The 12923-nt window shown below is 49.1% G+C and overlaps 3 protein-coding genes across 3 annotated transcripts in view; 2 read left to right on the top strand and 1 right to left on the bottom strand.

The window, feature by feature from the left end:
• Window positions 1-4318: 4318 nt before the first annotated feature.
• Window positions 4319-7684, top strand: HOXA7 (homeobox A7). The gene is made up of 2 exons (XM_052799428.1): window positions 4319-4798; window positions 5889-7684. The coding sequence occupies exons 1-2, from the start codon at window positions 4423-4425 to the stop codon at window positions 6170-6172; spliced, it is 660 nt and encodes a 219-aa protein (XP_052655388.1). The 5' UTR covers window positions 4319-4422; the 3' UTR covers window positions 6173-7684.
• Window positions 7685-8275: 591 nt separating this feature from the next.
• On the bottom strand, window positions 8276-12534 carry LOC128147155 (uncharacterized). The gene is made up of 3 exons (XM_052799496.1): window positions 10621-12534; window positions 10282-10385; window positions 8276-8986 (listed from the first exon to the last, which is right to left on the bottom strand). The coding sequence occupies exons 1-3, from the start codon at window positions 10876-10878 to the stop codon at window positions 8566-8568; spliced, it is 783 nt and encodes a 260-aa protein (XP_052655456.1). The 5' UTR covers window positions 10879-12534; the 3' UTR covers window positions 8276-8565.
• Window positions 8785-12923, top strand: part of HOXA3 (homeobox A3) — a 45101-nt gene continuing 40962 nt past the window's right edge. Inside the window, exon 1 of the mRNA XM_052799436.1 lies at window positions 8785-8993. The gene's annotated coding sequence lies outside the window, so the exon portion shown is untranslated. The remainder of the gene's footprint in view (window positions 8994-12923) is intronic.

The raw sequence follows: 12923 nt of genomic DNA on the forward strand, positions 1-12923 counted from the left end.
CTGCGGGAGAAAAAAAGAAGAAAAAAAAAAGCTTTCGGCTTCACCTTAAAAAAAAAAAAAAAGAAGAAGAAGAAATCCGGGGTAAGATTTGATGAGTTCTAATTAGCAAAAGGGAGCTCGTTCTGGTGTGCACACACACAAAAAGCCCCTAATTGATCCCTGAGCCAGTATTTGGGGATGCTGGGACGCCCTCTGTTGTTGCAGACAGAGGCAACTTCAAAGAATCAGCATTAAGAGTGTGTAATAAATGACGGGTCTGCAAACTGTCTGGAATTCGGCTCTTAATGAGTTTACAACTGTCCAGCCACAATTAAGATTTTCTACAAAAGCCTTTTCATTTGTTTTGTCTGGCTGTTTTAGATAAAGCGGGCGAGCGGAAATAACAACCTTTTATTGGCCTTCCCCTGCTTAAATCCAGGCTGGGAGGTGGACATTTATCTTCCCGTGCGCTGGCGGGCAGAGGCGCTGGCTCCGCGGGGCCGGCGCGGCGGGGCGGCGGCGGCGGCGGCGGTGGCGGCCGGGCGCCGGCAGGTGGCGCTGTGAGCCCGCGAAAGAGCGCGCGCCCGCCCGCCATCAAGCGCTCGGCCACCTCCCCGAAAGCTCCTAAAATGTCGACTTTATGGGAGCATAAGTGGGGCTTGAACCGCTGGTTTTAACAAAGGCCCGTAGGTTTGAGGCGGGTTTTTGCCCCCTTATCCCGGTGGTACGGCGAGGGATGCCCCGCTGCCACCGGGCGCCGTTAGGGTGGCGTTTACCGCCTGGCCGCGCTCGGTGCTCCCGTGGCAAAAGTAGAGCTCGCTCTGCACCGACGACGTACCCTGCATTTATTATTCTCAAAACACCGAGTCATTTCCTAGCAGCTAATAGAGACGGATGGGGCCCGGGCACTGAACTGCCCGCTCCTCTTTCCCTTGCCCCAAATCTTCGCCCTTCCCTGGCGAGGCTCTGAGCCTGCGAGCGGGGTGTCCTCATCTCCCGAAGGGCTGGTGAGAAATGAAATATTTGGAGGAAAGGGGGGAATTGCAGGCTCCGGACAGGATGGAAGAGGCTCTCTCCGGATCGGCCCGGCAGGAGAGCCCCCGAAGAGCTTCACCCGAAGAGTGGGGGGCGAAGCGGGGGATTTTCCAGTGCCCTTCTCCGCCCCGCGTAGCTGGAGACGCAGCCGGGCGGGGGAACGGCAGCGCCGCAAATCTCTCGTTTGAAAATTATTTACCGGCGAGTGAAATTCCTCAACAGCTGTCTTTGGTACAAATAAAAAGCCCTGCTCGCGTCCCCAGCAATTTCGGCTCTGTGGCACCCATTGTAATTATATGATACAGATGCGAGCAGGCTGATGGTCTGCAAACTTGACGTGTCTCTCAAAGTCATTCTTAACTTCTTCTCGCCTTCTATTTTGATTTCCTCGAGTCGTTTGCGTGGTTTTTTTTCGTTTTGCTTTTGTTGGCTTTCGCGTCTCGAGAATGAGGCTTAGAGGGGAATTGTGGAGTGTTTTCAGATGGCACTTGCCAAAAGAGAGGGGGGAAAAGTAATTGGAAGGAAATAAAGGCAGGACGAAAGGAAGCATAAAATGTGGGCTGAAGTATGAACGGTGTATTTTTCAAGTTTAAGCCAGACAAGTAAACAAATCGCTGCATAGTACTCCGTAACAGAACTACTTTCTCTGCGTTTTATTTACATTTCCTTAAATCAAAGCCAGTCTCTCTCTATCGAAATTCAGCATCGGGAAGGAATGTCAGCGCTGAGCTATTTTTTCCACGCACTGTTTCAAAGATTCAATTCTTTCTAGGGATAAAGAGTAACAGCCACTCCCCGCTTTCTAACAAGAGCCTTCCTATCAAATGTTTGTCTACAATGGCATTGCTAAACTTATGATGATTAATTATTTTTTTTCCTTGGGCAGTAAAATTATATTGAAATTAAAAAGTGTTTATGCGTCGTCATCCTAAGTAATAACTTGGCACAGTACGCTCCATTATAATCGTGGATAAATTACGGCGCGAACAGTTTCCAAAACAAGAAAATCTTCTCTAGTATGAACCACATCAAGATACTGCTTAATACACAAGCCATAATCATGTAGTGCTCCCAGGTCGCTTATAACTTATGAGCACCGTTTTATCACTACCTTTTACTTCCCGGAAAAGCTCAGAAGGCAAAGAGAGGTAGTCCAGAGCTCACACGAAAAAAATAAATACAGTGAATCCCGCCTAGAGGATTATTTTTAAAGCGTGTGACAATATTGCGGTGACCGAAACCTTGCAATCTGCGCCCGTTCGCCGGTTCCTCGACTGGAAAAAAATACATTCAAATGAAAAGTGCGTTTTCAGGCGCGGGGATGCAGCCCGGTTTTGTGCGCGACAAAACGAGAGATTTCAGAGGCTGTTTCAGAGGCAGCGTTATGCCTAACACGCAGAGGATGGGGGAAATAAATAAGGTGGCCGGGACCCATGTCTGGGGGTCCTTTTAAGATTAATTCAGTGAAGACTTTTTGAGAAACCTTAAGGGTTGGCAGGGAAAAAAGCAGAAAGCAAAATATAAAATTAAAAAAAAAGGTGGCGGCAGTAAACACACACGCAAAGGAAAATACATAAACGTGCAAATTGTACAGAATGAGAGAGCTCGAAATACAACCACCCAGCTAATCTTTTCGGTCCTACACTATCCATATTTAAGTCTAGACATTGGTTATATTTGCTGTTTCTTTCTTCTTGCATCTTGGTATGTTGTCACCAGAGGAGTAATTTATTGGTCTAATGTCATCTACTTCAGCCTCTTTGATCTTCTTGGTCGTCGTCTTGTTTTCATCGCATTCGTTTAACTTCTTGGGCCTTTATTTCTTTCCAGCAGCCTCTTCTGCCGGCGTGTTCCCACATCGCGATTGCGACCGCAGGGATATTGTCTAATATTGGCGAATTGGAAGAAATAACCGAAGGGGGCTCTTTCGCCAGCTTCTCCCTTACGCCTGCGAATAACGACTGCGTTTTTGCTTACTTAACGCTTGGCAAATATCTACATACAGCGGCCACATTTGCGTGCTCTGAAGCACCAATATCTCAGGGATCTGGCTTTAGAGAATTTACTTGCTTCTGTCAGTAACCTATATTCATGGGGCTGCAATAACTGCGCATAAAGAGTCCCAAAGGGTGCGCGCGCGCGCGTGTGTGTGTGTGTGTGTGTTGGAGGTGTGCGGGGCGGGGGGGGAGAGGGTGTCCCACGTTTACAAAACGTAAAGTTTAGGGTCCGTGCGAAATATCGCCAAGAACAATTTTAACTGGTGAGAAAGTCTTTGTACACGGGGCACCAAACTATAATTGAAAGGAGAATTTCCGGGGCAATTCCATTGTGGTCCTTCCAGTTTATGATGTGCAATACAGGCAGGCAGTAAAAGCTGTCTTTACCAGGACTCCCTGTCTGAGGGAAGGAAACTCATTTTACGATCCGTTTAAAGGAAGGGCACGGTGCAGCATCCTCAATGGAGAGCCATTCGCATTGTTGGGGAGCACAGTGTTTAGAAAAGCAGCAACGCTCCCCGTCATCCGAGCGCACCGCTGCCGCCTCACGCTTAGGACGGTAAGGTAGGTAGGACGGAAAGGTGAAAGGGGCATTAAACGGGCGGCTGAGATTTGAAGCCATTTGCGGGCGATTTCTTCAAGCCGGGGGGGGTGGGTGGGTTTATTTTGTTTTTTTTTTTTTTTCTTTCGGAGGCGCTCAGAAAGTTGGGTCCTTGCTTTTTTTTTTCCTCATTTTTGGTGTCGTCCCCCCCCCAGGGAGAGTGACCGTGGTTTTTTTTTCCTGGGGGGGGGCGGGGGACACGACGGACGGACACCGGCGGGTCTCACTCCGGGGGGCGCTTTCATTTTCAAGGCTCGGGCAGCCTTGCAGGGCCGGCGGGGGCCGGGCGTGGCGGGGCCCGGCGGCCGGGGTTTACCCCCCCCCCGCGCTTATTTTCCTTGCGGAAAAGCAACGCAAGGGTGACCAGCAGCCTCCTTTAAAGTTCATTTTTTATTTTCCTTCATTTTTCGCAGCCCCCCCCGGCTCCGTCTAAAGGACCCCATGGGGGGGGGGGTGTGTGTGTGTGTGTGTGCGTGCGTGCGTGTGTGTGTGTGTGTCCCCACTCCCTGCGGCGGCGCCGTCGGGGGGCGAGGGGGCGGTGGCGGCTGGAGGGCGCTGCCGGGCGCGGCGGCGGCGGCGGCGTCCCCGGCCCGTCCATGGCCGGGCACCGGCGGGCCGCGGCCGGCACCACCTGTGAGGCGGGCGGGGATTGGCGGGCGGCGTCATATGACCGGTCACGTGCTCGAGGCAGCTCAGTCCAAAAGAAAATGGGGTTTGGTGTAAATCTGGGGGTGTAATGTTATCATATATCACGCTACCTCGTAAAACCGACACTGAAGCCTGCCGGACAACAAATCACAGGTCAAAATTATGAGCTCTTCGTATTATGTGAATGCGCTTTTTAGCAAATATACGGCGGGGGCTTCTCTTTTCCAAAATGCAGAGCCTACTTCTTGCTCCTTTGCAAGCAACTCCCAGAGAAGCGGCTATGGACCAGGCGCGGGTGCCTTCGCCTCCTCCATGCCCGGCTTGTACAATGTGAACAGTACCATATATCAAAGCCCGTTCTCTTCCGGATACAGCCTGGGCTCTGATGCCTACAACCTGCATTGTTCCTCTTTTGATCAGAACATTCCCGTCCTCTGCAATGAGCTAACCAAACCCAGCTGTGAGAAAGCGGAGGAAAGCAACCTGCACAACCAGGCTGAGCCTAATTTCCGGATATACCCCTGGATGAGGTCTTCAGGTAGGGGCGAGCGGAGAGGGCTCGGAGCTGTGGCAGCCAGGCAAAGCGTGTCGCCAGAATTACTGTCAGCACAGCCTTTATGGTTTTAATTATAGCCGAGGCGCCATTGCGTAGAAAGCCCGTGGCATTGTATGTAAATGAGTATCATAAAACTTTTTATTGCCCAATTAATGGGTTCTAGCCTCGTAAATTTATTTAACTCCATTTGCTATGGAATTTTAGCGTTGAGCTGATTTGCGCTGTTTGCTATAGAAATGTGGAGAGTTGGCTGCGGGCTCCCAGAGCCCCCACGGGTAAGCGTCTCCCCTGCCCTCTGCCGAAGTTGGGCAAAAAAAAAAAAAAAAAAAAAAAAAAAATCCCGCTCGCTGGGGAAGGCGGAGGGGAGAGGGGCGTTCAGGAGCGGGGGACGGACTGCTGAGGACTTTGCCAGCCCACGTTGCCGAGACGTGCCACTCTCGTCCCCCCCCCTGCCCTTTCCACGGAGATAAGGATCTATAGAAATGTTCTAAACAGGAAAACGTGGCGGGGGGGGGGGGGAGGCTCGGGGGGGGGGCGCTGGGGGCGAGAGTGTGTGAAAAAGGAGAGCTCTCTTCTGGAGCTAAGTACGATGTATTGTTTACGATCCGGGCGGGGTGGGGTGGAGGGGTGGAGGGAGCCCCCGACATGAAAAATAAAATAAATACGGCCCAGCCTTCCAGCTTTTTATTCCCCTTGCGAAAGGCGAAAGTCTGGAAGGTTTTAGGGAAATACATGGCCTGGGGGGAAAGTTCCTCCTCCCAAAAGCAATTTCCTCCCCCACCTCCTCTCCTGAATGCTTTCTCTCCACTTTTTCTAGGTCTCGAGCAACTTAATTTTTGCCTTGCCTGAGCAGGGCAGGACGTGTGGCTGAAATGTCTTTGTTAGGGCAAAGCGGGGGGGCGGGTGGAAGTGAGAGAAGGGGATCATTCACTCTCGCTCGGCCGCTTTTTGTTTGTTTGTTCGTTTATTTAAAAATAATAATAATTATTATTTAAAAAAACCCAAAACTAAACTGAGAAAACTTTCCACCTCTCTTCTTGCCTAACTCCTGGCCGTGTGTGCCTGCTTTCAGGTCCAGATAGGAAGCGAGGGCGCCAGACCTACACCCGCTACCAGACCCTGGAGCTGGAGAAGGAATTCCACTTCAATCGTTATCTGACTCGGCGGCGGAGGATAGAGATCGCCCATGCCCTCTGCCTGACGGAGAGGCAGATCAAAATCTGGTTCCAAAACCGGAGGATGAAGTGGAAGAAGGAGCACAAGGAGGAGAGCTCCAGCACCCCGGCTCCCAACGAGCCCACATCAGCAGCAGCCTCTGTCGAGAAAGTGGAAGAAGACGAGGAGGAGGAGGACTAAGGAGTCCCACTCGAGGAAGCGATCTCTTAGTATAATGTATGCACATGACAGTTGGAAAAGCTCCCTTTAAAGGAAAAAAAAAAAAGAGAGAGACTCACTGTTTTTATTTAAAAAAAAAAATCAGTTCCCTTTAATAATCATCTTGCAAGCGAGTGTTTGCAAACATGAAAACGTTTCTTGGGGTGGTTTTCCAGCCTTCTCTCCACTCTCTCGTACTCCCCAAACCCGCCCTGTGCCGAACCTTTCGGTGGTATCTCCTAAGAGCATCCTACAATCATTTGTTTTTTCGTTTACCCAAACCTGGGTGGGTTTGTCCAGGGGACATTTCAGTGGGAGAAATGCTGCTTGCACAGATAGTAAACCGTGACCTTCCGAAGTAACTACCTGACTCAATAGTCCCAATCATGTGTAAAGGGGAAAGTGCATTAGGCTCATATTAAGAAAAACTACCTAATTTTGAATAAGTAGCTCTGCACTTCTCTTTTTTTTCTTTTTTTTTTTATTATTGTTAGAAAAGTATCATAACTAACAGCTACACTAACAAAAGGTTAAACAGCAAGTAAGGGAAAAAAAAAAAAGATCTTCCACAAACCACTACAATCTACAGCAATGATTTGTACTACCTATTTTCCAGACTACCTATATATCTTGCTCCGCCTACCTATCTTCGAAAGTATACTGTATTTTAGTAGTCAAAAGAAGATAACATTACTAATGTGAATCGCTAAATGCTTTTAGAAATGTAAGTGTAGTCGTTCGAAAAGCACGCATCAATAGCTTTGGTATAGAATTTGGTACCGAAAAGGCTGAATATATTTAAATTTAAAATAATATATTTATTCCAAAGCAATTATAAATGAAAACCATATGCTGCAATGTATCTTTGTTCTTGATTCTTTACTATTCCGAGTGAGGAAGCAAACACACGCCAATATTGTACAAAGCGGTTTAATATCTCCCGTTGGCTTCTACCTTCGTCTGCCTCTGCTAAAGGCCGTTTTCTTATTCTAGGCTGATCTTACTTAATATAGCGGAAAGTGTTCTTTGAAAAGTGAATTTAAATGACCATGTAACCACCTTTAAAAAATCCTTGTTTGTCCTGATTATCCGAACGTGTTAATATGTAATACCGTGACTTTTCCTACAATAACAGATACTGTATATTTGAACGATTTTTTTTTTGTCATTTATATTCGTCTTGGAGCTCATTTGTAAGATCATGTCATAAATTGGGAAGTATGTAATTAATTTGGAAACTTTGTAGCATGATGTACTGTTAAGAACTCTGTATAAATCCGTCTTGAAGGTTTGGCTAAAGTTTATTCAAAAATTGTATGTTACAATGTGTTTCGATGTGTTCGTTGTGAACATTTGGATATGCCGTGTAGGTATTGGAAGTGGAAAAAAAAAATGTCTGTGAAATCTCTTTGGAAGTGATACCGTGTACAAGTATCTCCCACGATAAATGTGTTTTATGTTACACAGAAAATAAATATGCTTGTTGACAATGAATTGTGTTTCTTTATTAGGGAAACGGTTCGAAGGAAGCATCAAAAAATAATTTACACAGACAAATAAAGAAATTAGACCACATAAATCTTTTTTTTCTTTTTCCGTAATCAGAAGGGAAAAAAATTCCAAGGTGATGAATTGATAGGAATCAGTCAATTTCTCTATCTCCACTTTGTGATTTTTTTTTTCCTTAGCGCAGTTGATTAATAAAGCAGAAAGCCATCTTTATGGGAGGGCTTCCTTCCACCGTGTTCCCGTGTCCTCTTGCAATCATAACCCCAGTCCAGGCGGCTAGCGATCAAGCCGAAATCGCATGCAGTGAAATAATATTTTGTAATGAATATAAAGTGCCATGCGAAACTTCCAAGTGTAAATGATCTGGTCGGGTACGTGTGTAGTTTGTGCGTGCGGCTTTCGGGGGGCGGGGGGCATCGGAGTGGCATTAAAAAGAGGAAAAGTCGCCCCGCTTTAGAAAAATGTATCATTTTTGCCAGGTACCACGTAATGTCAAGGAGATCTAATATTTTCGAGCTTTTTTAAAAATTAAAAAAAAAAAAAACAAAACCCACAAAGCACAAAAAAAAACCCACCTCAAAACCAAAAACCTCCCCCGAAATGTCCCTTTATTCGGCCGAGTAAATACAGGTAGAACCAGAGCATCATTTGCGCAGAAGTTCCCTTTTTCTACTACACTCCGTTCCTGGTCAACGTACTAATTGTAATTTTAATAAAATTAGTACAAACTCCAGGTCTTTTAAAAAACTCCAGGGCTGCCTCTGTGGTAAGATGGCGCCTCTCTAAGACCTGCCTCTTCTTAGTGATGAGGAAAAGGCCATAAATCCGTTGTTGTTTATGAAAATTTACAACTTTGCAATACAACTTTATGAGTTGTTCGGTTTTTCCATTGGTCGTTGTCGGTCATGTGGATGGTAACCGTGAACATGAACTTTTTTATAATTTCCCTTGCGAGAATAGAGCCGCATTCTTTTGCTGAGCTCTGTCCTGCTTCGGATCTCTCTGGCTTTCAATCCCCATTTCATTTGTTCTTTGTAAGGCAATAGTGAACAAAGTGTGCGGAGGTTCGGCATAAGCAGCCGCCTAGAACACAGATCCGGGATGGCAATTTCCAGTTCCCCCGCTGGAAGGTGTGGCATATTGGATTCAAAGCACTGGCGTGGCAGATTTTCAACTTGCAACCTGGCTAATTTCCTGCTTCTTCTGGCACCAAAAGGAGGGCGATTCGTCTCCTGTGCAGCCAAAGCGACAGCTGTCAAAGTCGCAGGGGCTCCTGTGAGCCAGAACCTAAAAGGTGAGAAATGTATATGACACTACCGTAAGCAGGGAAACATGGCTTAATACGTTTAAATATTAGACATGTGCAATTAAACCAAATGGAAATGTTACCGGCCAAAAATAGAGGTGGCTGCAGCTCAGCTGATTTCGACTTAACCAGTGCATGCAATAATATGCCTAAATAAAATGTCTACTTTCTACTATTTAGCAAGGAAGCCGTGGATTTTTTTTTTTTCACGAAGTTTATTTCTGTTTGCATTTGCCAGGGGGTTGCTGTGACATTCAGGTTATTTTCTAAGAATTGAGGTTTACAGTATCAATCCGAGGGGATTTTTTTTTTCCAGCGCGAGGGGAAAAAAAAAATTTAAAACCCCCAACATGAATTTATTTCGCAGCATTAACTTAAAGTTCATTTGCGGCCGCTGAAATGCAGATGTAGTTTATTTTTTACTATTTCAGAAAAAAAAAAAAACAACCCAAACCAAAAACCACCAGTCAGCACAACGTCTCCTGGCTCCCCTGGCATGTCCAGGAGGAAGGTTATTTCTAGCCGGGGGGGAAACAGCGCGAATGTGGCTTTGATTTTCTTTATCAGATCAAGCGCTGCCTGCAAAATCCCCATGCCCCGCGCCGTGGGTCCCTCGGAACAGCGTTGTTCCCGGCGCTTTCCGGCGTGGGTAGCTTGCGCGCCCCGGCTGCGCGGGGTGGGCTTGGCGGCGGCGAAACCGGTTTCAGCGCCGGAGACGGAGCTTTTTTCCACCCTTTCTCTTCTCGTTGTGACTGTTACGGTGCGGCGCTGGGGCGGGGGGAGCGGCGGCTGGCGGGCCGGTGCCCCGCGGTGTGTGCCGGCGAGGCGGGGAGGGGGTGGTGGTGGTGTGGGGGGTGGGGGTGATGGGGGGGGAGCGGGGCCCCGGGGACGGTGCCCCCGAGACCCCCCGCCGCCACCCGGCTTCGCTCCCGCCTCCTCATTGCGAATGAGCGGCTCGGAGCGCGTTAAGAGTTGGCCCCGGCTCTGGTTGTGCAGCCGGGCTGATAAAGCATTGCATTTGCATTGCATTGCGGTATCCGCCGGACTGGAGCTGCAGCGAGCGCCGGATTATTTATTGCGGGGCGGCGGGTGCTCAGTGCTGCCACGGCGTGGCGGAACGGAGGAGGCGGGCGCGGAGCGGCCCCCGCAGCCCCCGGGAAGGGCAGTGCTGGGAGCCTGCGCTGCTCGGGGCAACCCCCCAAAAAAGACACACACACACACACACACAAAAAGGGGAAAAAAAAAAAAAAAGACGAAGAAAATAAATCCTGCCTACCTTTTTCTACGGGAGCATCCGAGCTCGCCCCCGGGCAAGATATTCCGGCAGGACGGGCTCTGCCCCCTCCCCTTCCCCTCCGCTTGTACCTCGGTGTGTGTCAACTGTAAAATATCACAGTGGGAGCTGGCTGGGGAGGACCCGCCCGCGCCCCCCGGCCAGGCTCCCCATACCCCGCCAGTCTAAACAACGGTTCGCCTTGCCCAAACTGTTTGGATTAGGAGCTATTAGTTAAAGGCTGGTTTTGGTGACGCTGCCGAGCACGAGAAGGATTTGTAAGTGGTTTTATATAGGAGGAGAAGGAGGCTTTTAAGATTAAGAGGGGAACTGCCCCCGCACCTGCATCCGAGGGTGGCTGGGGTTGCCGACCGGGTGTTTGGCGGGAGGAGGAAGGCGAAGTGTTTGGTGGAGGAGGTGCTGAGGATGCGGAGAATTCCGAAAACAAATAAAAGGCGGATGAAATACCCGGGTATCGCAAAGTGTGACCTTGTTGCGGTGGCAAAATGCAGCGGTTGGCTTTCTGCTTTCCGGGGCAGGGGGGAGGGAGGGAGGGAATGGTGAAGGGAAACTGCTGCGAAATGTGTCCGGGCAGGGCATTTCCCCGACAGAGCTGGGGGGTAACAGATTATTGTAATTCGGGGTTTTCTGGGGTTAGGGGGAGGAGCGGAGAGGACGCCTGAATGTGACTGAAGCGGAGATTGCAGTGCAGATTGTTTAGCTGTCACTGTAACTACTCTAACACGACCCAGCCAGGCAGACGTGCATGTTTCATTCCTTTTAATAGCGTGGGATCAACGAAGAAATGTTTTCGCTGCCTGCGGTCGGGCTTTCGACAGTTCGGTTTGGACGCGAACAATAACTTGAAAAAGAGGAAAGAAACAAAAAGAGAGGAAAAAAGAAATCAGTCTGTAACCGATGCTATAAAATGTAAATATAACTAAGCCTGGTGCGATGTTTTTATTTTGGTCTCTGGGTGATGGATTCAAACAAAAGACCGTCTGGCCATAACTTTTTAAAGTAAGGCCGGTGGGTTTCGCTTGCCCCGAGTATTCATTTTTCACGGTGCGTTTTCGTTCTGACCTATGTTGGCGAAAATCTGTTCTTTTCAAAACCTCTTTGTATTTAGCGTGCTGTGTGCTTGTTTGCTGGCGTTCCCTCCTTTTTTAACTCTATTCGCACTGAGTAAAAAAAACCTTTTTTCTGGAGAAGGCTGGCTTTCAAGAAATACACGCTTCTGAAATGACCTCCCAAAGCATGCAGCTAGCGAGCTGTAATTCTGCCAGGTGTGTTTATGGATTAGCCGGGCTGAAGCGGTTAAGGAAGTTGGGGGGGGGGGAAAATTGGAGGCAATCAACATCTGAATGTGAAAGTCCAGCTGAGACTGTGAACAATACCAACTATTGTGGAGCGATGTTTTAACTCACTACTGTTTTATAGGTATCGTAATCTGCCCCCGGAAATGAGACAAATAGTCTCCCAACAACAACAAAACTCTCCTTTGAAAGCTACTTTAGGAAACGGGGCTCGTACGCATGTCACTTTCCGTCAGAGCGCGTTTAAAATTAGGCTATTCAATCTGTTGTAATGCGCACGGATTACGAGTAAACACAGCTCGGAATGAACAACCTCATGTTATCTCCAGGAACTGCAGGGTTACGGCTGAATTAAAAGCGCCTCAGCGAATTTCATCAGCACTGTTACTGTCCCTGCCCTGGGCCAAGAATTATATTTCCGCTATAGGGTAACTGCCATGTTGAAAAATGAAGGTGGAAATGTTTGTTTCGTGTATTATTTTTTTCCCCTCTTAAAGACACACATCCGCGTTCAATCAAATTATTCGGAGCAACAACGAAACCGATTGGCTTCTGCTGGCTCATTAGCGGGGCTGTATTAATTAGGAATAGTCCTACTGGCTCGTTTTTGAATTTGAATGTTTGATTCCCTCGGCTCGACTCTGGCAGGGGGGACCCGGGGAGAAGAGACACGTGGAACTTTCTCTGGGCTGCTCGGGGGGCGCCGGGAGCCCGCCCAGCCCTGCCCGGGGCCTTCTCGGGCACTTGGTGCAAGCCGAAATCCCCCGTCCCCAGAAGGCCACCGTTTCCTCCCCCAGCCACAACCTCCGCCTTAATTAGGGGGGTGTTCATTAAGATACGAGACCTCTTCCACGCAGGACGCATTAGCCTCTCTCACAAAAGCCGGGTTCGGCGCCGAGGCCGGCTCCCCGAGCTCCGAAGGGAAGCCTCAGTGGAGGGGCGATTTAAAAAAAAAAAAAAACCAACCTCCAAAAACCCCAACAAAACCAAACCCCAACAAAAAAACCCCAAACAAAATCGCCTAAATACCCCTGGATGCGGTTGTGGCATCGCAGTGGGAAAACGGAGAGAGGCCGGGCCGCGCCCCCCCTCCCGGCGCTGCGCGGCCCTCCGCTCTCCCCTTTCACGTGCTCCCTCCGCTCCAAACTTTCCTCCCCGCAGCACCCACCGCCGCCACCACGACCACCACCTCCCTCCTGCTCCGCGGCCGAGCCGGGGGCTGCTGGTCCACCCCGCCCGCGGGGCTGCGCAGCTCCCTCGGGGGCGACGCGCCTGTTGTGGGGCTGCCAACTTTTAAAGGCGCCCCCCCCCGTCCCCCCTGCAGCCGCG

Source organism: Harpia harpyja, chromosome 1, assembly GCF_026419915.1.
Source record: "Harpia harpyja isolate bHarHar1 chromosome 1, bHarHar1 primary haplotype, whole genome shotgun sequence".
In the NCBI taxonomy this organism is placed as follows: Eukaryota; Metazoa; Chordata; class Aves; order Accipitriformes; family Accipitridae; genus Harpia; species Harpia harpyja.

Excerpts from the sequence above, each read along its gene's own strand:
- LOC128147155 (XM_052799496.1), bottom strand. The coding sequence starts at position 10,878 with ATGCCCTGCCCGGACACATTTCGCAGCAGTTTCCCTTCACCATTCCCT. Across the intron at positions 10,386-10,620 it reads CCAGCCACCCTCGGATGCAG|TTGACACACACCGAGGTACA; the intron begins GTGCGGGGGCAG and ends GATATTTTACAG. Across the intron at positions 8,987-10,281 it reads GGATGCTCCCGTAGAAAAAG|GTTCTGGCTCACAGGAGCCC; the intron begins GTAGGCAGGATT and ends CTCACCTTTTAG.
- HOXA7 (XM_052799428.1), top strand. The coding sequence starts at position 4,423 with ATGAGCTCTTCGTATTATGTGAATGCGCTTTTTAGCAAATATACGGCG. Across the intron at positions 4,799-5,888 it reads CCCCTGGATGAGGTCTTCAG|GTCCAGATAGGAAGCGAGGG; the intron begins GTAGGGGCGAGC and ends GCCTGCTTTCAG.